This window comes from Gobio gobio (genome assembly GCF_949357685.1).
Source record: "Gobio gobio genome assembly, chromosome: 14".
Lineage (NCBI taxonomy): Eukaryota > Metazoa > Chordata > Actinopteri > Cypriniformes > Gobionidae > Gobio > Gobio gobio.
This window is the reverse complement of record NC_137107.1, coordinates 33,031,057-33,055,491: the sequence shown is the minus strand read 5'-3', so window position 1 is coordinate 33,055,491 and position 24,435 is coordinate 33,031,057. Positions and strand designations below refer to the sequence as shown.

Here is a 24,435-nt window from a genome sequence, read left to right as displayed (position 1 = left end):
ACCGAAATGATGGGAAAAAACACACTTTAGTTATTTATTTGATGCTATATAAACAGGGGTGTGACATCCTGATTGACAGATTGGAACTTTAGCTTTAATTTCTACATTTCCTTAACTGTTTATTTCACACAGACAAAATGAGTTGTTCTGCACTAAACTGTACTATGGTAAACAGATACTGTGGTAGTGTGGGCGGGGTTGTGATATTGTGGCTCTACTTCCTGCTCTCTACTGTGCAGACTCAGGTCCCGAGGTAGACCGGATACAGCAAAAGTTTAATCTATCAACTAGCTTCGTTGCTCTGGTTGGTTGTAGCGCTATCCTATTGCGTGCAGAGGGAATTTGAAAAACAACCGTTTACCCCACCCCTCGGATTGAGCCCTGCCAATGGTGTGTTCCCAGACCCAACATCCTGATGTGGGTCTGGTTTGTCAGGCTAGCATGTATGTGAAATGTTACTTTTATTCAACAGAATCTGTTAAAGGTACCATAAAAATAAAGGGAAATAATATTGAATAAATACTTCCAATTTTGACCCAATATTCCTGGCACGGTTGTGATGTTTAGTCTTCTCAGCATTTAAATGCAGGTGCATGCTTTATTTGATCCCAGCATATTCTCCAGTTTAGGTGGGAGGTTACGCCCCTGCCATTACAGAGTAAAGCAGACTTCAACCTCTCTACATTTTGGCAAAATCTAACCATTTCTAGACTTCAATTCCTAAAGAAGTCTTATACTTTGTAGATTTCCAGCTGAGCGTGTATCTGCGGTACAGAGAGCAGCTCTGTAAAGGTAAACCAGCAAGATACCTCACACAACCCATCAATGAGCTTTCCTACCCATACAATAATTTCCATTTAGCAAACCTCCTTCAAGGCATCCTGAGGGGTAGAATCCATTATCTCGCTTACACTGTGCAACACCTGATCAGAAGTCAGAGTCAATCCAGAGTCCTACAGAATTCACACACTTGGACAGAACAATGAGTGGGCTGGGGAAAAGTGGTGTGCTGCATCAAAAAAAAAAAAAAAAAAAAACCTGCTTCTTGATCTTTGTGCTTTTGTTAATGTGTTGACAGCTTGAAGTTAGCATCAGAGCTGGAGTCAGTCTCTTTGATACATGAATATACAAATTGAGAATCTGTTTAGGTGTTTCTCATGAAAAGATGACACGTTATTGAATCTTTTGTTCTGCTCTCTGAGGGATAATAGTCATTTTGCTTCTATGAAATACTGGAAGTCGGTCATATGTTGGGATGAATCATTGCCATATAAATGCACCTCTGAAAAAAAAATATCAGAAGTATAATTCCTGTGTGTATCACTTTTCACAAGTGTCACATCCATGATTGCTCACTTATTTGTGGACTGCAGGGCTGTCAAACTTCCGTTTGGGAGGATTAACGTTTACGTGCTGTATGTGGCTTGAACTACTGAATGTAAACCCAAAATATAACGCATTATATTTTTATATACACTCACCTAAAGGATTATTAGGAACACCTGTTCAATTTCTCATTAATGCAATTATCTAATCACCCAATCACATGGCAGTTGCTTCAATGCATTTAGGGGTGTGGTCCTGGTCATCTCCTGAACTCCAAACTGAATGTCAGAATGGGAAAGAAAGGTGATTTAAGCAATTTTGAGCGTGGCGTGGTTGTTGGTGCCTGACGGGCCGGTCTGAGTATTTCACAATCTGCTCAGTTACTGGGATTTTCACACACAACCATTTCTAGGGTTTACAAAGAATGGTGTGAAAAGGGAAAAACATCCAGTATGCGGCAGTCCTGTGGGCAAAAATGCCTTGTTGATGCTAGATGTCAGAGGAGAATGGGCCGACTAATTCAAGCTGATAGAAGAGCAACTTTGACTGAAATAACCACTCGTTACAACCGAGGTATGCAGCAAAGCATTTGTGAAGCCACAACACGCACAACCTTGAGGCGGATGGGCTACAACAGCAGAAGACCCCACCGGGTACCACTCATCTCCACTACAAATAGGAAAAAGAGGCTACAATTTGCACAAGCTCACCAAAATTGGACAGTTGAAGACTGGAAAAATGTTGCCTGGTCTGATGAGTCTCGATTTCTGTTGAGACATTCAGATGGTAGAGTCAGAATTTGGCGTAAACAGAATGAGAACATGGATCCATCATGCCTTGTTACCACTGTGCAGGCTGGTGGTGGTGGTGTAATGGTGTGGGGGATGTTTCTTGGGACACTTTAGGCCCCTTAGTGCCAATTGGGCATCGTTTAAATGCCATGGCCTACCTGAGCATTGTTTCTGACCATGTCCATCCCTTTATGACCACCATGTACCCATCCTCTGATGGCTACTTCCAGCAGGATAATGCACCATGTCACAAAGCTCGAATCATTTCAAATTGGTTTCTTGAACATGACAATGAGTTCACTGTACTAAAATGGCCCCCACAGTCACCAGATCTCAACCCAATAGAGCATCTTTGGGATGTGGTGGAACGGGAGCTTCGTGCCCTGGATGTGCATCCCACAAATCTCCATCAACTGCAAGATGCTATCCTATCAATATGGGCCAACTTTTCTAAAGAATGCTTTCAGCACCTTGTTGAATCAATGCCACGTAGAATTAAGGCAGTTCTGAAGGCGAAAGGGGGTCAAACACAGTATTAGTATGGTGTTCCTAATAATCCTTTAGGTGAGTGTACATTAGGATATTATATTAGGCTATGTATGCACACAAAAAGTTACACACATTGATTTTAATGCTGCTGTACCCATTTTCTTACAATATTTAACTGTTTTCACAAAACATTTTTTATATCTACCTTGGCTATTAATAATCAATGTTCTACAGTCAAACTGAAAGTTCATTCAAATTATAGCTTTATTAAATCGACATTAAAATAGTTTAAGCACGAATAAGCTCGAAAAATATCGCCCAGACTTAAATATCACATTAGACAAGACATAATAAGCAAAATGCTTAAGTAATATATTTTAGCCATGTATTTTCTTCCAACTTCCAAGAGAGAAAAAAAGCTACTTTTTCTAATTTTTTTTCTCTACTTGAGCACCGCCAACTTTTTCAATGCTTGCTATACATTGCCTTCTTCATTACAGAAATAGAAAACTCTATTAATCTCACATATAGTCATAAGTCATGGCAAAAGAATGAAACTGCTTCTGCATTAGACATACATTCAAATGTGCAAGCAAATATTCTAGCCTAAAAGTCGCTATTCAAATGGTAGTGGTGGCCATCAGTATGCTGTTTTGGATGCTAGTATACCACCTGTCTTCCTAATATTTTAACAAGCAAAAGATCTACAAACTCCACCAAAAAGGCCCTATTGGTAAACAGTTTTTGCATTGAAAAATGAGTTCATGCTGGTCTATAGGCTATTGGGATTTTTCACCATCAGGTTTATTAATCGGGATTGTAATCTGACTGGATTTTATCAAATTAAGCAGACTCAGGAAGAAACGACCTCACCCTGAACGACATTACAGCAACGATCAATGAAATGAGGAAGATATATCAACATGGATCCAGGTAAACATTCAGGCTCTCATCTGCTTCAGGGTTACAGACCACTTGTGCACAGACACACAGGCCTACTAAGTAGAGAAACCCTTCAAACATCCTCAATGAGCCTATATTGTGATTATTTTGTACATTAATGAAGTACGCAGATGCTAATCAGTTCTAGTTGAGACCTTGTTAACATAAATTCACTGACGTTTTTCAGCAAGGAATATCAGCCTTTAAAATAAAATAAAATACATTTCTTATGGTTAGAACGTTTCAAAGATGAAAAAAATGCAGCAGTTTTTGAGTAAATAAAAAGTAATTAGAGGTCAAAAGGCTTATTGCTTGCAGCAAATGTCTGCTTCATCATTCATGCACTCCACAGGTGATCAATTTAGTTGAAACAATATAGCCTAACACAAACTCGTGGAACGGAGAAGATATGTCCAATACATCCACTAGCATACTTGAACAACTATATTTTAAACTTTTCAATCAATTGGTGAAACCAGTAGGTCTAAACAAAACCATTCTGAACTATTTATTCGCGAACCATTCTGAATCGTTTCTCGCATTTCCGACTCACCAACTCACTGAATCAAAATGTGCCTAGAAAATCTTTGGTATCCATGGAAACAATAGGCGACCTGTGGCAATTTCAATGGGGGAGCCTATGGCAAACCGTGGATGAGGATTCACCTTAATGTGTGTGTGGAGCAGTTACTAGTAAGCCCTTTTGATTACTTTAGTTAAATTCCAGCATAGCTCAAAGCCCTTTTGAGATGCATTTTGGTCTGCAGCATGCAATCTCGAAATCTGTTGCAGCAATCGCGGCAGACAACATTCCTACCCTGCTCTTTCATGCCTGGCTGATTTCATTCGTGACTCCGGTAAGAGTAGCCCTGGACTTCAGGCTACTTGCTGCCCGAGGACAAAACCGGCGCCAGATGGTCATCTCGTGTCTGCCTTGCTGTTCTCGGTAGGTTTCCTTTCACGTCTCTTCAGCTCAGCTTACGATTCCGGGAAGACCGAATTCAACGGTGCACTGCTGCCGCCTATTGACAAAAGCGGCGTGTGCGCTGAATAGGGGAGAGCGGAGAGTGTTGTAACATTTTTGGAGGTATGTGTCTCAAAATTTGATATCATATTCCCATTTTTATAGTCTTCAAATTAAAGTAGCTTCGAAATCAACAACTTCTCTAGACATTGTGTAGGCCGAAACTACTTAAAAACAGTGTTACTACTGTAACTGTAGCCTATTATTAGGGTGGATTGTAACCCCAATAGAAAATACTTATCTCATAATAAATATAAATAACACTACTACTAATTACTTGGCTACTAATAATAATACTAACAACTATAATTATACATTTACATTATAATTATAATATGAACTTAATATTAATAAATATTATTATACACTATTATATTATTCTACTGTAACAACAACAGAATATATTTAAAATGTTCTCAAACCTGCATACTTATAAAATAAAATAAAAATGAATAAATAAATAATAACAATAATAAATACACCTCAGAAGGGTGATAGTGACCCTGTACTTCACTTTTATAGGAGTTATGAATTGCATTGTTTTATTGTTTGTTTTATAATATTTCCTGTGGTGCACTTATAACGTTAGTATGATTTTTTACATCAAATATTGTCATAATTTAGAAATAAAAGGCATTTTTCCTACCCTTGTTTTAGCCCTCTGATTTGAACGCTCTGTTTGAAGGGGCGTGTCTGGTGTGAGACTTCAGTGTAACGCCCACTGCTGTGATTGGCTAACATCTTTGTATATGAAATAGCTTAGTATTACATGTGTAACCCTCTCGTTTTCTCAAGGATAACTAATTGTGAAAAGTGTTGATTATAGCATTATATTTAGATCTATGGCATTATATTTCGATTGTGGCATGAAAGGTTGCAGTGATGAGCATTGTAGCCGATCACAGAATCACATGAATGCAGCGATCCCGTCATTGCAACTCAATTTCTGCACTCTCACGAATGCTTTCATCATAACTAAAAGTGACAAATAAGAGATTCGATATTATACTGGGAGTTTTGGCACGAGTTTGATTGACAGCTCCAGCGATGGCAAAGGGAGCTTTCTTTAATCGCTATCTTTATATAATTTAATCATAGTTTAAATAACAGATTATTTTCATCCTCCTAAGAGAAACAATGTGAAGTTGACTGTTTAGTCACTGGTTTGATTTACTGACACATAGACAAAGAACATCTTACTGTATATGAATCATTACACACCAGAAATAACTGGTCACAGATCAGGCATTAGAACTTGCATGTTGTCGAGTCCATATCGTAAAGGCCTTTGCACACTCCGAAATTCTCATGTGAAATTTTCGCAGTTCAAAAAATAAATTCGACCTCACGTTATGTCAATCAAGCTTGCACACTGCCTCAGACACTTTCGTCCGTCAAAAAAAAATTCGGAACAGGTTAGATTTTCTGCGTTTTTCGCATCCGTTTTTCCCATCTACAGTGCTGATGCCCAACCTAAAACTGCTGGCAATGGTGGTGAATGAATCGCCAGTGCTCAGATACCTACAATTATATATACAAATATTATTGTATCAAAAATACTACAAATATCATTATATCACAGCTATAATTATAGCACACCAAGTCCCTGTAAACCGTGTGTGTGTGTGTGTGTGTGCGCGCACGGCAAACGTCAGAAGGCTCTTTGACTCTTTCTTTTTAAGAAAAGAGAGGACAAAAAATCATCCTCACTACTTTAAGATGGCATTTTGTATATTTTTGCGTTTTTTCCCCCTAACGCATTCATTAATACGCGTCGTCCAGTGAGTCCAGTGTGCAGAGTCCAGGAATATGAAAAAACGCATGCGAAAATTTCAGACTCAGTGTGCAAAGGCCTTAAGAGTCTGTTTGCAAAGCCTACACCGAAATTGCAACTGATTTACCAAAGAATCCACAGTGAAATGTATCGAATACAAATAAATAACGCTCAACTGAGACATTCACATTGTTTAAAATAAATAACCACATTCCTAGCATTAGGGTGCTTTGGAAGGTAATGTTATTTTAGTCCATCCTGTATTGCTCTTCTCTCCTCATCATGTCACTAATGCTGCGTTCACACCAAACGCGAATAGAGCATCAAAATCGCGTCTAGTTTCACGCGCGAACATTTTGAATGCATTTGCGCGTCCGCTGCGAATTGGACGCGCGTAGAAATCGAACGCTGGAAGCGAAATTGATGCGCGTTCAAGGCACTCCAGGAGAAATATGTCATAAAACACCTCTCTGCCTCTTTTCATTTTCATTAAAAATATATATTAAACATTAACAGTCACACAAATGTGGTCCAGGCAACTCCTACATTATCTTCACTGCATGTATATTTAAATATCCTTTAAAAATAAAGTTATGAAATTTATCTTTGCCCTCAGTCAAAAGGATTTGGCAGACAACAAAGTATAGATTCATGACACCAAAGATCGCCCATTAGATCTACACAAGATGCACCACTACAGGACATCAGAGCCAGCGGCAAACGTCAGAAGGACTAGCCGAGGAAGGGCTGCTCTCGCCGGGGTTATTGCCCGGTGATCTCCTGGATCTCACAACTCCAACACAAGATAATTTTTTTTAAATAGGCACTCTCTTTATAAATAAACCACAGATTTTAGCTTTAACAACTACATTCTCACCTGAAAAAGTCTTAAAACTACATTTTGTGACACAATAGTAGTATTTTTAAATAATGCAGGGTTTCTCATCACGTCACTTTACCACATGACCGCAGCGAGCAGGCTCCTGATTGGTTAACGCGGCGCGAATTGACGCCAAAGTTCAAATTTTTCAACTCGGGCGTCAGACGCGAATTCGCTTCAAACTCGTGAATGCACAAAAGCACCACTCAGGTGTAACGTGCGTATCACGCAAGACGCTCAATTCGCGTTCAATTCGCGTCCAATTCGCGTCCAAATCGCGACATTCGCGCGAACTGGACGCGCGAATGAGGCGGATTCGCGTCCTTCGCGTCGTGCAAAACGAGCCTTCCGCACCGCGGGACCTCCAGACGCACGTCAACGCGCCTTTCCATTGACTTACGATACAGATCCACTTTTGCGGCACGACTGAAACGTGGTGTTGTGACGCTTCCCCTCATGTGTATTATGATGGGCGTTCCTCAAGTTTACCACTATGGGCGTGCGTTTGAGCCAGTGGGGAATGAAAAACAAAGGACCGGCAAGAGACTTCCCTCCGTCTCCATGTCCTCTACTTCTATTGGATAGTCGCGTCGCGTTCAACGGATTCATTTGCATAAAGTTGAGCTTGTTTTTCAAATTTGAGGAACGCCCATCAACATACAGATGAGGGCCAGCGTCACAACACCACGCTTCAATCATGCCGCATAAGTGGATCTGTATCGTAACATTGAAATCACTCGCGCCAGACGCTCTAATCGCGTTTGGTGTGAATGCAGCATAACACGCCAGTGGGCGGGGCCAGAATTGCAATGATGAAGTAGGCGTTGTTTTTTTTCTGCAGAGGCGATCTTTCAGATCTTTCACCGATAGGCACATTCCACAATGAGTTGTTCGCTGGGCTTTCCAGGCTAACATGGAAGTTTTCAGTACTGAAACGTACAGGATATTCTTATAGTATGATGACCTCTTATATGTCAAAAGCTCATGGAAAATGTTATTTCTCAGTTCATGACCCCTTTAATTAGTAAAACTGATGGTCTTACAACTCAGCCCAAGCACAGCACTGTTCAGTCTCCCCAACAAAGCAGCATTTGTCGTCATGGAGAGTACCTCAAAATGAAAAAATATTTTTGTACATTTCCTAACACTTCCTAACACTAAGAGTCACTTTAGAAGGTGCACCTAGTGCTGGTTTTTTTTTTTTTTAAATGCTTCTTTTGTGTTAAAATAAGTGCAGAAGAAACCTTTAGGTCAAAATTACTGTTAGTAAGGGTTTTATTTTTTTGTTTTGGAAGGTTTAAAACACTTTTGTGTTATAACATCATCCTCAGAATACATGATGAGAAAGAACTGAATGTATTCAAAGCCCACAGTGATGAATCTGACTGCAAGGATTGGCAGTAGCCTATCATAATAAGATGTTTTTAAAAAGTTTCAATAACAGACTCATTGCCATCAAAGCAGAACGAGATAGATAGGAAGCAGCATTTCAGTTTTACTATTTAATCAAAAAAGAAGCCTATATAATGTACAGAGGCTGACTGTTTAAACACTGTTCGCTTTATTTGTAGCCATTTTTCATTCATGAAACTGTCAATAAAATGCTTAAGAAATGAGACAGATATAGAGACAGAACCATGTGTGTGAACAAACATTCTCAGTGTATCCTGTCATAGGTCGTGACTTCTCTGAGTTCTCTTCTTCCACTTTACATTACGTTCCCATACTTCCTGAATAGGTTGCCTTTTAAATGTTACCTCAAATACCACTTCATATTGCATTTAATCCTCTACAGTTAAAAAAAAAAAAGTCTGTCAGAATTGCTTGACATTCAGTCATTCGGGTTGTTCTCTTAGAGCCTAGTGCTTATCAAAGGCCTCGGTATGGATGGTTTCATGGGCTGAATTAATTCGAGCATGTCCCGGGAGCAGCCCGAGGGGGGATATGAGGTATAATCGCTGTAATCTTTGAACTACTAACAGATCTCAGAGCTAATTTGCTGCACTTCAGTTCTCTAATGCAATATATTTCTGTAAATTTCACCTTGCGTTTTGTGCCATAACATATTTACACATTTAAGGGATAGCGAATAAGGGTGAGTAAATGATTTTTGGGTGAACTCTTTCTTCAAGACAGTCCCAACCCTGTTCCTGGAGGCCCCCCAAAAGTTTGGATGTCTCCTTAATCAAACACAACTGATTCAACTCATCAGCTCATTGGTAGAAGCACTTGAACATGGGTGCGTCATAACAGAAGGATCCAAAATGTACTCTTGGTGGGGTTCAGAAACAGGGTTGCAATGTGTTCCTAATTTCCATGTTCATTAACACTGTTTTCCAATCTATATACTTGGATGCAAGTCAAAAGGAGGGAAGCTTATCCTCTATACAAACAAACTAAAGTTGACTTAAAAGCAAATGCATTAAGAGATGATTGTATTTCTTGAGTGGAACATTGACTTTCTGTATTCAGCTGACACTCACTAAAAGTGCACTGATATTTCAAGCACGTCCTTTTCCTCAAGATGTCTAATCTTAGCTCGATATTTAAGAGGAAGGTCTTGGTCTCTAACGTCAGACAGCTATTAGATCGCAGTTGAATGTGTACATTGACTCAAAGAACAGTTCATACTTTAAAGTTGGGCTGGCATTTAACTGAACCCACCATTAGTTGCATACAATGATGAGAAAGCCATTATATTCTAGAAAGACACCAGCAGAAAGATGGGCAAACAATAAAAGAAAATGTGTCAAATTCATCAGATATATAATTGATCATCTGAAGTGATTCTTTTAGTGTTGACAGCATACTGGAAAATACAGAGTTCAATCCATTTGTAACTCCTTGACATCTTCAGCATGTTGCTTTTAAACCAAAATAATTGTACCCCAATCAAACAATTGTAAAGCCTTAATCTCCAATACACATTATTCTAGGGCCCCCTTTAAAAAGGGGGCAATTTTGAATAAAAATCTATTTCCCTAGACACAATAAACTTTTGATAGCATTGCATTTTATATATAAAGCTGTCACAGATGGTCACCTGAAGTGGCAAACACAGTATAATAACCCTAACATTAAATATTCTACAACTAATTTATTATGATTAAATACATTATATATCCACCTTATTTTTTCAATGCGGAAGGTGTTTTCTGTGTTCTGATTAATAGGGAAATAATGAGAAGAATATATCAAAGTGCAGAGTGTTTTTACTACAAACCAGCGTGTGTATAATTAAGATATACAATATCAAGAAGCATAATGAGCTGTTTTGTACAGCTAAAAATAACTGAAAGCAAATGACACCGGAAGCCAGACACATTTCAATTACAAATGGCCGTACTCGCTCTTATCTGAAAAGTAAGGTGTATACCTGGGCTGTGTTCCATTCCACTTTTAGAGAAGCAAACATCCCTAAGCACTTCCCCTCGGGGGAAACCCCACCGCCATTTTAAAGTGCGGTCCACTTTGTGACCAACGAGCGAGTCTAGTCCGATGTACACTTAAAGCAGCTCTATATCCCACAATTCAACTTAATTGTGATATCACAGCAGATCACACTTAACTTAAGTGTATGATATTACTTATTTTGAGAATTAAGCCTCGTAATTGTATTGGCTGGTCTTGATGATGTCATGAATCAGCTGATTGCTTATCTTCCCATTACGAGACATGGCCTGCATCTCAATGTGCATAGAGACAGAGCGGCACGCATCATAATCTGAAAACTACGTCCACAGGGAGGAAAACAATCCAACTCCCTCCATTGACTTTATGTTGCGTGAAGCTGCCTCCTTGTCATTTCTGACTTATAACAAAATAAAGAACAATGTCTAAAAGCTGCTATGTGCCAGGGTATACTAGCCTAGAAATCTAGACGCACCCTAGCGGCAGAACATTTATTTTGCCGCGAGTGTAGTCTAGCAACTCTCGGTAGACCTGAGAGCTGGAAAAACCAAACTCTGGTCAGGCCAATCACAGCGTGTGTAGAGTCGGTGGGCGGGCTTAACATAATGACAGCACGTCACGGCAGAGTTGCGGAGGTTCTGCGAGCTACTCGTAAACAAAGAAGCTGGCGAACAGCGGTCTTTTGAATCGGCTTTGGCCGCGACTCTGGAAGACTTGGAGTTAAGCTTTTCTTTGAAAAAAGAACAAAGAACGGCACTGAAGTCATTCTTAAGAAAAGAAGATATGTTCGAAGTTTTGCCTACCGGATACGGCAAAAGTCTAGCCTGGATGCCAGCCGAATTTAGCCCCGCCCACAACATTTGAGCAATTTTATCTATGTCGGTCGACTCGGTCCCCTTTTTCCTTACCTTCCGTGTTATTACCTGTATCCACTTTTGCCTCCTTAAAGGCTGGCTTTTACGGGTCGATAGCTTATACAAATGTAATTCTGGGTGTTTTAGCTTGTTTGCTGTACACCCTGTAACACAGCAGCTTTTAGGCATTGTTCTGTCTTTTGTTAGAAGCAAGAAATTACCCACCCCCATGTGGGCATGGCCTAAATGCGCTCTGTCATACCATCCAAATAGTACTTTTGCGATACTAAATACTATGTGACATTAGTAATATTCAATACTATTTAGGGCGGATAGGGTGGATGGTATACACATTGGGATGCAGGGAGGGATAGCTGCAGATAGGAGGAATAGGCGTGCCGAAAGGTGAATTGCTACAACAGTCTCATGCTCCTAAAGGCTGCAATTATTTGTTCAAAAACCCAGTAAAACAATAATATTGTTACACATGTATATATTATTAGAATTTATAGTAACTGTTTTCTATTTTAAGTATAGCCTTTCTCATTACTGTAGTACGTTTACCAAAAAATCTGTTTTCACTCTAGGCTCAGTTGGGAGTCAGATGAAGGTGAAACTCGTGAAATTTCCAGCAAAGTTCTTCATATCTTCTCCATGTCAACATTACTGTTGTTTTTGACACCACTGGGCATGGATAAAACATACTGGAATATTTACGATTCTTTAGAAAACACAGCTACTTTTGTACGGCTGTCAATGGGAAAAGGTGGTTTTGCCCCCAGAAAGGTGTAATTATGACATCTACCAGCAGGGGTTACTAGCCAAACCTTGACCCCTTTTATAGATCAATAAAGAAGATGTATTTGTCTTTTCTGTCATGACTCATGAGACATATTGGCCTTCGTAGAATTCCACAGGAAGAGATTTAAGCTTTTGGGCTTGTTAGCAGACACTCTATTCACCCTATTTATGGAAAAACATAACTCAGATTAAGTAACATTTGTTAAGCACATGAAATTGTCAGTTAAATAGGGAAATAAATGAAGAGCTTGTGTTTTGGCAAACATCCACAATGTCATAATGCTGTATTCAGAGAGCTGTATGAGACTGGTGCCACAAGTCATTGTGTTTCTGGGAGAATAAAAAACATAGTCTATTATTTAACTTTATTACGAAAATAGAATTTCAGACACTCCAAGCTTGTGACCATCATGTGGTGAAAATACTTTCCAGAATAAAAAACATCTGCCCTGTGTTTCAAACACTTGCCAAACTTCACCGCTGGATAAATACCCATACATTTCCACAAACCTAAAATATTCATTTAAAAAAATGTAAGGTAACCATAACCACTCTCATCATGGTTCCAGCCATTGCCTATGGGGCTACTAGCGGAAACAATATAGGTTTTTGTGCACCAAACCCTAGAGGGGCATTCAGAACCGGATTTAAGAATCGTTTATATATTTGAAGCAGAAGAACCCCCTCTATCCCAGTCCTCACACACACACATTCATAACAAAGACAAAACTGTGAAGTCTGACATAAAAAAGTACAAGAAAAAATGTGTGTAAGTAAGATGGGGAGAAGAGGCAGGGATGGAGGGGGGAAAATAAGTTGTAGGAATGCTCCTTTTATTTTTTTTATTGACTGAGGGCGGGACCTTCAGAAGCAAATATAGGGCCCGAACTCAGTAAAAGTTGTACAGGATCACTTACCCAGTGGCAGTCTTCCCTTCATCCTCATCATTAAAACACCTAATAATCATCATCTTTAACCTATCCTAAGACATTATGGGAAGACAGAAGATGCTTCTGGAAAAGATAACTCGGACCTTGCAGGTTCGGAACATGCTGATGCGACAGGCATTGGCCGAATGCCTTGGCACCCTCATTCTAGTGGTGAGACCCTTTTGTTGTTTTTGTCATTGATGAGTTAGTGATGAGACAAATCGATTCAGCTATAATGAAAAAACCATCCAGTCAGTTTTGGATCCTTATTGTAAAGCAGTTTATTCATTTTGAGAGGAACAATTGTAAACAATTCAGAGGTGTAGCATTCAGGAATGTGGCTAATGATGATTTGCAGGCTTGGGTACACTTATGTTTATTCAAACACATTTTCTACAGTTTTTTCTTCTTCTTCCAAAATATACATATACTTAAAACGTATATGTATTAAATGATAAAATCTTAAATTTCAGTTAATTCGTTTGTAAAAAAAAAAAAAATTATAATAATTACATTGATCACTATAAAAAGTGTTTAAGTAATTTCAACGTAAATTACATTAAACTGACTTTAAAAATTAGCTGAATCAATATAACATGTTATCATAACTTATTGATCATATTTTTTTTTAGAGTGTGGGCTTGATAAATCACTAATGATGCAAAGATTGATTTATTGTCTATCTTTGATGAAAATGTGGAAGGGATACATGCATGTAAGATGTTAAAAATAATCTATATGCTTTCATCTGCTGAAAAGCAGAGGTTTTATGTTCTTTTTTTGCCCACCCTTTTATACAAGTATTTTTTATACTTTGTATTTATACACTTTGTATTTGTACTTTTAATAAGAACGTGTCTTTTTTTCCCTCAGCTTTGGCCAATAATGGTTATTAAAGCATGGAATTAAATGAATCTTCAAAGCTAAAATAAGTTTTCATTTTGTTACTTTTTGTAGCAAAATGTCTCCATTGCAGAACACTGTGAGATGGAGTGAATTCCAAGTCCTGCTGATAGCCAATTACTGCTTTACACAAGTTTCTGACACTTCACAGTGGGCCATTTCATTTCCTAAACCCAGTTAAAAACGTTTAATCTGGATCAGAATTATCTATAGATTTGGAAATCCCATGATTTGCTATCCAGGATCAGGTCATCTATTTTGTGAGATTACCTGAAATATTTTTCAAAGCAAAATGATTGAATCACCCTGATCCAGATACACTTTTTCAGATTACTAGTGCTCCAAATGGGGTTGCATTTCACAGGTGCTAATTTGCGCTGCTCCTGGTCCTCCTCCTTGGTCATTATGGAAATGATCCGTCTGCGTCTGTGTTATTTAATGTGTGCGTCGTCAGTAGATCACAGAACTTTCGAGCTCTCATGATAATTTTCCCTATTTAGTAAATCTACCTATTTAGTAAAGTCTTTTAACGCCAACAGAGGGTTTGCGCTGGCGCAAGCTGTTAGTAAACTTGGCCCTTTGTGTTCATTCGCGAAGGACTCAAGTTTTGAGAGTGAATGCAACGTTTCTTGGAGGAACGCAAAACATTCGCTAGCGAACGTAAAATAATTCAAATGAATTTTTCCTCACCATGTCCCTTTAGAGTTTCCCTAGCCCCTACATGTGACCCACAACAAAAGCCAACCTTCTGCTGGGATCAGAGGCCTGTTGCATGAAGCTAGCTGAACAAACTCTGAGTTTCAGAGTAGGTTTAGAGTTGACAAATCCAGATAAATCCAACCTGGTTTAGATCAAGTTCAACGGTCTCTCAAAGCTTGATATAAACGTTCTCTGTCAACTCGGGTTTAATCCAGAGTAAGCGCATGCACCTGAAAGTGTGACACGTGCAGAAAACAGCCAATCACAGTGTCCGTTTGATTCACTTCTCACAAGAGAGAAGGCACAATTCACTTCTCTTCTAAGGATTGAGCGATCGTTTTGAAAATTATGATGAAATTAAATGTGTTTACAAAGCAGGAATAAACACTGCTGCTGCAGCGACAGTTTGAGAAGGCAGCTGAAAGAATATCTGACTATATCAATGCATGATGTGAATCAAAGAAATATGCCTAATAATTATAGGTTCACAAAGAGCTCAAATAAATACACGTTGTTTAAAAGAATTATGAATGAATGATTTATATTTATATTAATATTTGGCTACTTGTCAATTTATATAAAAATTACATGAATATATTATATGAATTAAAAGTAATTATATTTCATATAATATAAATATAATAAATAGCACCAAAAGATGAGCAAAGTTTATTCACTATAAACTGCTTTAATTTGGAATGAGAGATACAGGGGGTGTGGCTTTATTGCATCTTTACTTGCAGCTGATTGGTCCAGTTTGGGTTTGCGATCTCTAACCCAGAATAAAACCTGCTCCAGAGCAGGTTAGCCGTGTAGTGTAAGTTACCATGGTGATGAACACTGCTAAAAACCAATCCACCCGAAAAAACAGAGTTTGCTCAAACTAATTTCGAACTTACTTGGGTAGAAACTGAAACCAGCTTTGTGCAACAGGCCACAGGATAATCCTGATTTGTTTGGATTAAAGGCATCCCAATCTTACTCAAAAGTTTTGAACAACACTAACTGAAGATTTGATCCTGATCAAAACCAAGATTGAGTTTTGGGATCTAATCCAATTTCAGAATCTTCAAGATTTGATCCAATCCAATAGCCGAAATCCAATCAGATTACACAGGAACGGAACACAAGACATGTAACCATAACAGAGAACCTGATTTCACCAAATGCAACCAGCAAACTTTGATCAACAAAGATGTTAATATTTATTATTCTAATAATCATTAATATTAATCATATAACCTGATTAATATTCCAATCAACCAATCAGATTTGAGGGACACGTTTACATTTTATGTCAAGTTAAGGCTTACAACCAGGGTAAGGTGCTTCTACATCAGTGTTATAGCCTGACAAGCCAGACCCACATCAAGATGTTGGGTCTGGGAACTCACCATTGGCATTGCTCAATCCGAGGGGAGGGATAAACGGTTGTCTTTCAAATTCCCTCTGCACGCAATAGGATAGCGCTACAACCAACCAGAGCAAAGAAGAAGGTGAAGCGGAGCTAGTTGATAGATTAAACTTTCGCCGTATCCGGTCGGCAAACCTCCGCACACATCTTCCTTTCTTAAGAATGACTTCAGTGCCGTTCTTTGTTCTTTTCTCAAAGAAAAGCTTAACTCCAAGTCTTCCAGAGTCGCGGCCAAAGCCGATTCGAAAGACCGCTGTTCGCCAGCTGCTTTGTTTACGAGCAGCACGCGGAACCGCCGCAACTCTGCCGTCATTATGTTAAGCCCGCCCACCGACTCTATACACAATGTGATTGGCCTGACCAGAGTTTGGTTTTTCCAACTCACAAACCAACGGAGAGTTGCAAGACTACCCTGGCTGCAAATTACATTTGCTGCCGCTGGGGTGCGTCTAGATTTCTAGGCTATCAGTGTTATTCACCTATAATTTCCCTCTGAGTTTCCCTCATTAATTATAATGTAATGTTATGGGTCAGCCAGGTCGGTCACAATACATTGTCAGGGTTATGACAATTAATAACATTCTACTTTAAAGGGGGGGTGAAATGCTGTTTCATGCATACTGAGCGTTTTACACTGTTAAAGACTTGAAAAAACTTAATGCAACTTAAAAAAAAGTTGGACGTTTGATGGAGTATTTCTGTGCCAAAAATACTCCTTCCAGTTTCTCATAAGTTTCGTAAAGTTTTTTTCGAGTATGGGTCTATCTGACGTCAGATAGGGCGGAATGTCCTTGTATGGGCCGTACAGGCTCTTCTCCCGGAAGAGCGCGCGCGCGATTAGAGCAAGAGAGCAAATGCTTTAGGGGAAGCCGGCTGCGCTGCAGTCACAGGACTTCACAAAATTTAACAATGTCACCAAAGATGAGTGTGCAAGACAACCCTGCACAGCTTCCCAAAGAACCCAGCGTTAATGGGACAGTGGATGGAGTTTGTTTTTCCGGAGGAGCAACAGAGTTGTGCAAGGGTTTTTGTTTGTTCCCTGAATTTCGGCGACGATGGTTTATAAACAAGGTACAGTTCAACTCCGGATTTGTAGCTTGTCTAATGCTGAAAGAGGGAGCAGTCCCAGCGATTAAGGTTCACGGTCGTATGTTGGAACCAGGCGGTGAGTAAAACTGCTTCAAATGTCTTTGTGTTGTTAGCTATTGACTCGTTCATTCAAATGGACTACTATTCTATTGTTTTTCTATGTAAACACACACTAGTCTGGCGTGCAAAGCCATTTGGCTTGCTACGGCTAACATTAAATCGCATACATAAACCAAATTATGTCCTCATAAACCATGACTAAACACACAAAAAATTTGTAAAACTCGCGAGCATGACAAGCCGCTAAGCAAGTATATAAGTTACAGTACATACCATTGAGACGTCCTGCTGTAGTCGTCGTTGCTGCTTCTCCTGTTCAATTTCAGCCTCTAGATCTGATTCTGGATCATATATGTATGGCTAAATCTGATTGATCTCAATGGTTTATGTAGAATAACGTTTTTTTTCTCCACGTTTAAGGATGTCAGAGCTTTCAGACGCTCTCAACGCAATAGCTGCGCGCGCTCATCATTCTTTAGCTCCGCCCACACGATACGCCTCCAGCCGCTCGTTTTTTTTTTTGAAAGACTCTGTACAGCGTATCTTTCTTTTATAAATATAATAAAACTAAAGACTTTTCGGAGATATGAAGGATGCAATACTAGTCTATAGGTACTCAAGATTGACACGAGATTGACTGAAACTGAGTGTTTCACCCCCTTTAAATTCCCAGTCTAAACCACTGAACACAAAACAATAACTAGAAAATATTGTTTTGTTAGTATCTGACACGATTGTTGCTGTTAATATGTTGCTCTTCTGCTAAACCTCAAAAGAAAAAGTTGTTGCTACTGAGACAAATTTATTATCATTAGTAGAAGTTATTATAATATTTCATATCATCACCTAGTTAAACATCTCGTATTGTTGTACTTTGTAAACTACAATGCAATTAACAGGTAAGCAAAAGCAACAAGAGTTGGGCACAACAGGGTCGACTATCAAGAATTCAAGACAGCCCATATCCGGAATACATTTGACACACCACAGAGGGATCACAGGTTAAACCATATCTCATCATCTGTTTTCAATGGAAAGTAAGACTCCAGAGCAGCAATATCTGGAGAAAAATACAGCTCCCCCACGCCCATCTGTTGTTTTCTGATGGTACTGTGCGGTCTAAGAACCCCCCATCCAGAGGCTGATCATGCGACTCAATAACGGCTGGCAAACACAGACAGGCTAGAGGGCATTACACAATGGAAGAGAGGGCAAGTACACACACACTCATAAGCACATTATCTATCAAATCCACATGGTGCCCATAACGTTTCGCATTCCTTGAAGAAAAACAGGTACGTGACGCCAAGGATGTCTAGCTCTGCGTCTAAAACCTGCAATCATTCAATGTGGTGCTTTATTGAGATTTATTTGCTGAAATTCTATGCTAATCTATAGCCTAATTAACTTTGTTAGGTATCTAGCCAAGCTTTGCCATCAGACATCACAAATGTGTTTGGTGTGCAGTCTCACACAAAAGACAAAAACTGAGCAAGTGGTTAATTGGATTTCCATTCTTAATGTGTCTATTTACAGATGTTTGGCTGTGGTGCTGTCGCCCAGTTGATTTTAAGCGGAGGTTCCCATGGAATGTTTCTGACGGTGAATTTTGCATTTGGGTTTGCCGCTACATTGGGAATCTTAGTTTGTGGGCAAGTCTCAGGTAACGTCAGTCATAAGCTTCTTAAACTGTCAGATTTTTTTCTTTTCCTGGGAGAACACAGGAAATTTCAGATTTCAGATGTGACATTTCAATGCAGTGAGTCACACAGCTCAGAACCAGATATTAAAATGTTTCAGCCAAACATTCACCAGATGGATTTAAACTAGCAAAATTACATTACATTCTTTTCTACTTTTAGAATTTTTTATTTTCAGACATTATTGGGTGGAATAAATGACTCATGGTTAAAGATCATATTCAGTTCCATTTTTGATAAAAAACCAAGACAATATGAGACATCAACTGGCAGTTTTGACTTTAACATTTCAAACAGAGGAATAATTAAATATATGAGTGTTTGGACTATAAGTGAAGTCTGGAAGGAAGGAAGTTGCAGACAGTTCCCAGACATAGATTAAGCCTATAACCCATGGCTAAAAAGGTTATGATAATGTTTAAGCCATAAAAAGTGTAAAGTGAGAGTCTATATCATTGTTTCATTTTCATTGTAAAGATCTCATTTCAAATGTATCAACATGTTGAAACTTTTATTTTACAGGAGGTCACATAAACCCAACTGTGACCTTTTCCCTCTGTTTGTTGGGGAGAGAGCCCTGGAGGAAATTTCCCGTGTACTTCCTGTCCCAGACTCTGGGGGCTTTTCTTGGCTCAGGAATAATATTTGCCATGTATTTTGGTGAGTTTTAGGACGGTTCAAGTATTTTGGTTTTCAATAATCCACATTTTTGTCAGTCCACATCCTTTGACAGTCTGTTGCAGCCAACAATGAAACTGCTCAGTTTATGAGGATTGTGGTTATAAACTGAGAGCTTTTGAAGATTCTATAACTCATGTTCACTTGATGCTTTGCAGATGCAATTTGGGACTTTGGACAGGGTTCTCTATTCGTTGTAGGGGACAATGCAACCGCTGGAATCTTTGCTACATACCCTTCTAAACACCTTACTTTGCTCAACGGCTTCTTCGATCAGGTAAGACACAAAAATCAGCATTCATTGAAGATATTTTGAAGAATGTCTGAGTGTTTGTCCATACAATGAAAGTGAATGGGGTCAAATGTTGTTCATTGTATGGACAAAAACAATCTTCAGAATATCATCTTTTGTGTAACACAGAAGAAAGAAAGTCAGTTTTGGAACAACATAAGGGTGAGTAAATGATGTAAGAATTTTCATTGAGTGAACTATCCCTTGACTTCAACACAGATAATTGGCACGGCAGCTCTGATCGTGTGTATCCTTGCCATTGTTGACCCTTACAATAACCCCATCCCACGAGGACTGGAGGCCTTTACTGTGGGCTTTGTGGTTCTGGTGATTGGTCAGTCCATGGGTTTTAACTCAGGTTATGCTGTTAACCCAGCAAGAGACTTGGGACCTCGGATCTTCACTGCACTTGCTGGATGGGGCTCAGAGGTGTTCTCGTAAGTCACTGTATACATTCTTTCCATCCATTTCACTATTGAAATCATCTCTAACACTGATGTTTCATCCAACCACAGAGCAAGCTCTTACTGGTCCTTTGTTCCCATCTTTGCCCCATTCATTGGCGCCGTGTTCGGTGTGATGGTGTATCAGCTGATGGTGGGATGCCATGTGGAAGGAGAAGAAAGAGATAAAAGAGAAGCAGTGGAAAGAGAACAGAAGGATAGACTCAATCTCTCTGCTGTTTCTGAGAAGGAGACAGCTTAAGTCTGGGTTCAAATGGAGTCATTTTCCACAGTTCCGTTTAGCCTTTAAAATTAAATTCAGATTTCATGACAATATAGTAGCAATATTGTGTATTTTTGCATATATTTTTGATGGGCAAGACCCAAATTAAATAACTTTTGAAGCTACCGGGCGGCTGTGCCCTTAACATCATGATTAGACTCAAACTAATTAGTCATATTTTTTGTACTGTATGTGCAATTAGTTGATATCCAAACAACTTAATTGTAGAATCGTAATTTGCATATCACTCTAATGATTCTGATCAGAACCTCTGTGTTTTATACATAAACTTACTAGTTATCCTTTTCAATTTATTCAAAAAAAGGCCAAACATAGCCAAATTAATTCATCCAATCTTCTAACAAGTCTGTTGTTGTCATCCGTTCATTTATCTCTAATGCTTCTATCTGCATAATTAATAATTATGAATAAGGGATATGATTTATGAATATCTTCACCCTTATAAATACGCCATCAAAGTCATGAAAATACCTGTTTCACTACCATTCCAATTTATTATCAGTGAATATTAATCAGTAATCATGCAGTGAGAAATTCAGTTATGTTTACATTTTTGGGAATGTATTTGTTTTTCAAGTTTATGTTTTGTTGCATTATGTGCCTGTTTCTGTTCTGGGAAAATGACAATGAGTTTACACTGACTATGCATATAATATTTTGTGCTCATTTATATTGTACTCTTTAAAAAATAAACTGCATTTTGGTAAGTAGTTAAGACTCCAATTGATCTGTAGTAGTTATATATGAGAAACATGCACAAAATTAATGTTCAAAATGATATGGTCATTTAACTGCAGGGGATGCCTTTGAAGTCCGTTCATGTAGTTTTTCAGTATATATTAGCATCATTAAAGGGTTAGTTCACCCAAAAATGAAAATTCTGTCATTAATTACTCACCCTCATGTCGTTCGACACCCGTAAGACCTCCGTTCATCTTCAGAACACAAATGAAGATATTTTTGTTGAAAGCTGATGGCTGAGAAAGGCTTCAGATAGGCCTCCATTGGCATTCAGTACATTTACACTCAAAACGTCGTTACAAAGTCCATCTCACCACAGTGGCTCTACAATAATTTTACGAAGCGACAACAATAGTTTTTGTGCGCAAAAAAAAATCAAAATGTCGACTTTATTCAACCTCTTCTTGTCTTCCGTGTATGCCTCCACGACGCATGCGCGAGAATATGACGTAGCGCCGGCGTTCGGGAATCCATGAAATGCACACTTTAGCCCGATTTTGAGCACTACGCCGAGACCTAAAGCGCGATCAATGTAGAATTCAACAGCTTAGATATACGCGCGTCTTCCTCTGCTTGTAAACAAATCGCTTCTGGGTCATGTGTCCGAACGCCGGATCTGCGTAAAATTCTCGCGCATGCGCCGTGGAGGCACACAAGGAAGACAAGAACAAGTTGGATAAAGGCGTTATTTTGATTTTTTTTTTTTTTTTTTATCAAAAACTATTGTCGTCGCTTCATAAAATTATTGTAGAGCCACTGTGGTGAGATGGACTTTGTAACAACGTTTTTAGTGCCTTTTATGGGTCTTGGGAGTGTGAATGTACTGAATGCCAATGGAAGCCTATCTGAGGCCTTTCTCAGCCATCAGCTTTCAACAAAAATATCTTCATTTGTGTTCCGAAGATGAACAGAGGTCTTACGGGTGTCGAACGACATGAGGGTGAGTAATTAATGACAGAATTTTCATTTTTGGGTGAACTAACCCTTTAAGTCCAGTAAAACTAGGATTTCTAAAGGAGAATCAAGGTTTCTTTGCCATTAAATAACATTGCAGATGTGTATGGATATATACAGAACAAAATTATGTCTGTTGTGACATTTTGTAACAAATCAAGAAGTGTCTTTTCACAAACAGGCGTATATTAAGTTCCCTTCGGTTTCCAGTAAGTATTGAGTGGCGAGGTTGAAGTAAATTGTCACAAACCGCTGCTTGAATTCATGGCAATAAACACAAAAGGAGTAAAACAAAAGAGCTGTAATTTAGTTCATAACAGCAGACACTATTTATACTTGCTTAAAATGATCACGCTGTAAACAAACAAAGCAACAAACTTGACTTACTGACATTCCAAGGCATAAAACTCTGCTTATGAAGCTCTTTCAAATATAAGATTGTAGTTTTCCCTATATTGGGGAAAGAAATGTATCATTTCTTAATGCACACTAACTGAAATCTGTTTTTAAGCCTGCAGAAGAGGGGATCTGCCATATCTCTAAATTATATTTAACTGAACAAAAACTTAATTTGGTCAAAACGTAATTTAAGCATTCAATATGAGTTATGAAAGTCTTTCTGATATCTGTCGACCTCACTTGTGTAAACTGAAGTGGATGTTGCGATTTAATTTCTAACACAAATAAAAGTTAGGCCCAGACATCTTTAGGTATATCACGTAAAAGAATGCAAATTGTAAAATCTTATATGCATTGATCACAGCTCGCTCTCATGTAAATCTTCCAAATGGAAAGGAAAGATTGCAGTGCCTGTTTAGCTCAGTGGAGGGGAAAATAGAGAATGAAAATAAGAGATTTGTTTATTGGCATGAGATGGACGGAGATAACCCAGACCATGAATCTTAAATCACTGAGCACTCGCAGAGTCACTTCGTAGGTTTGTAGAAAATGAATGCAGTCGTTAAGAAGAATGTTTGTGGAATTGGGTTTGGGAGTTTGGGATGAGATTTGAGGCAAGCTAATCGAGGCTTTTGAAACCATTAAACCAATTTTCTTGTCGTCTTTGGATTTCTGCATGGTTCAGAACTGCAATGGGCTCCATACACAAATGTACCAAATTCTTGAGGTTTATTCAGATGTGTCGATGAGTCATTTTCCCTCATACCACACATATACATTTCACCACACTTCTTAAATGGTTAAGTTCACAGAGTGGGAATTTAATAAATATGATTTTTGTGAAGACTAACATTTATCAGTCCCTGCTGATTTTTATTTTTATCTTTCCATGATGGTCTGTGTATCAAAACACATGAAAGCTCTCTGACTATTATCTTTCTTGAGTTCCAGCGAGGTTCCCATGACAACTGTTGTTGCTGCTGATTGCGTTACTCGTCCATGTCAAGTACAGACAAGAGTCTGTATCATGGAAGGAAGAAATGGAAAATGACTGACAGTATAAACTGAAATATCTCTAACGGTTTCTCAGATTTGCACTTGGTTAAAATGGAGCAGTGCTTGTTTGATGGGAGTGTATAACTACCATTTATTGTTTTTTGCTATTTGATCCTTCTGCTTAAAATAATAATTCAAAGAGAGGTGTCTAATACGAGCTTAGTGTGGCATAATTGTGAATTATTATTATTAACACTCCAACTCTGGGGATCATATTACTCCTGGTTCTTGGCTCAGTTAGACAAGACCAGTTTGATAATGTCACGATGACACAGAAGTAGTAACAGATCTTTTCTTCCATATGGACCCTTTTCACATTTCCGGCGTCATCATAGGGTAAAATTATATAGTAGTACAACATATATATTTTTGCACCAATCTCAGAAGAAAAATAATGTGATACGGTTCCTATAAAATATATCAAGAGATTATGTTGAATTATGTTGGGAATAGGGAGAGATGTCAAATTTATGCAAAAGCAT

General features: G+C 38.7%; 1 protein-coding gene across 1 annotated transcript; it reads left to right on the top strand.

Moving 5' to 3' along the window:
* The first annotated feature begins 13,170 nt into the window (after positions 1–13,170).
* aqp3b (aquaporin 3b) lies at positions 13,171–21,670 on the top strand. Its single transcript, XM_079834959.1, has 6 exons — positions 13,171–13,392; positions 18,923–19,049; positions 19,609–19,746; positions 19,923–20,041; positions 20,276–20,493; positions 20,572–21,670. The coding sequence occupies exons 1-6, from the start codon at positions 13,285–13,287 to the stop codon at positions 20,759–20,761; spliced, it is 900 nt and encodes a 299-aa protein (XP_079691085.1). The 5' UTR covers positions 13,171–13,284; the 3' UTR covers positions 20,762–21,670.
* Positions 21,671–24,435: the final 2,765 nt, after the last annotated feature.

What these genes read in the sequence shown, in the direction of transcription:
- aqp3b (XM_079834959.1), top strand. Translation starts at nt 13,285, where the DNA reads ATGGGAAGACAGAAGATGCTTCTGGAAAAGATAACTCGGACCTTGCAG. An exon ending in AGTTTGTGGGCAAGTCTCAG is followed by an intron (nt 19,050 to 19,608) that starts GTAACGTCAGTC and finishes TTTATTTTACAG; the next exon opens with GAGGTCACATAAACCCAACT. An exon ending in TGGGGCTCAGAGGTGTTCTC is followed by an intron (nt 20,494 to 20,571) that starts GTAAGTCACTGT and finishes ATCCAACCACAG; the next exon opens with AGCAAGCTCTTACTGGTCCT.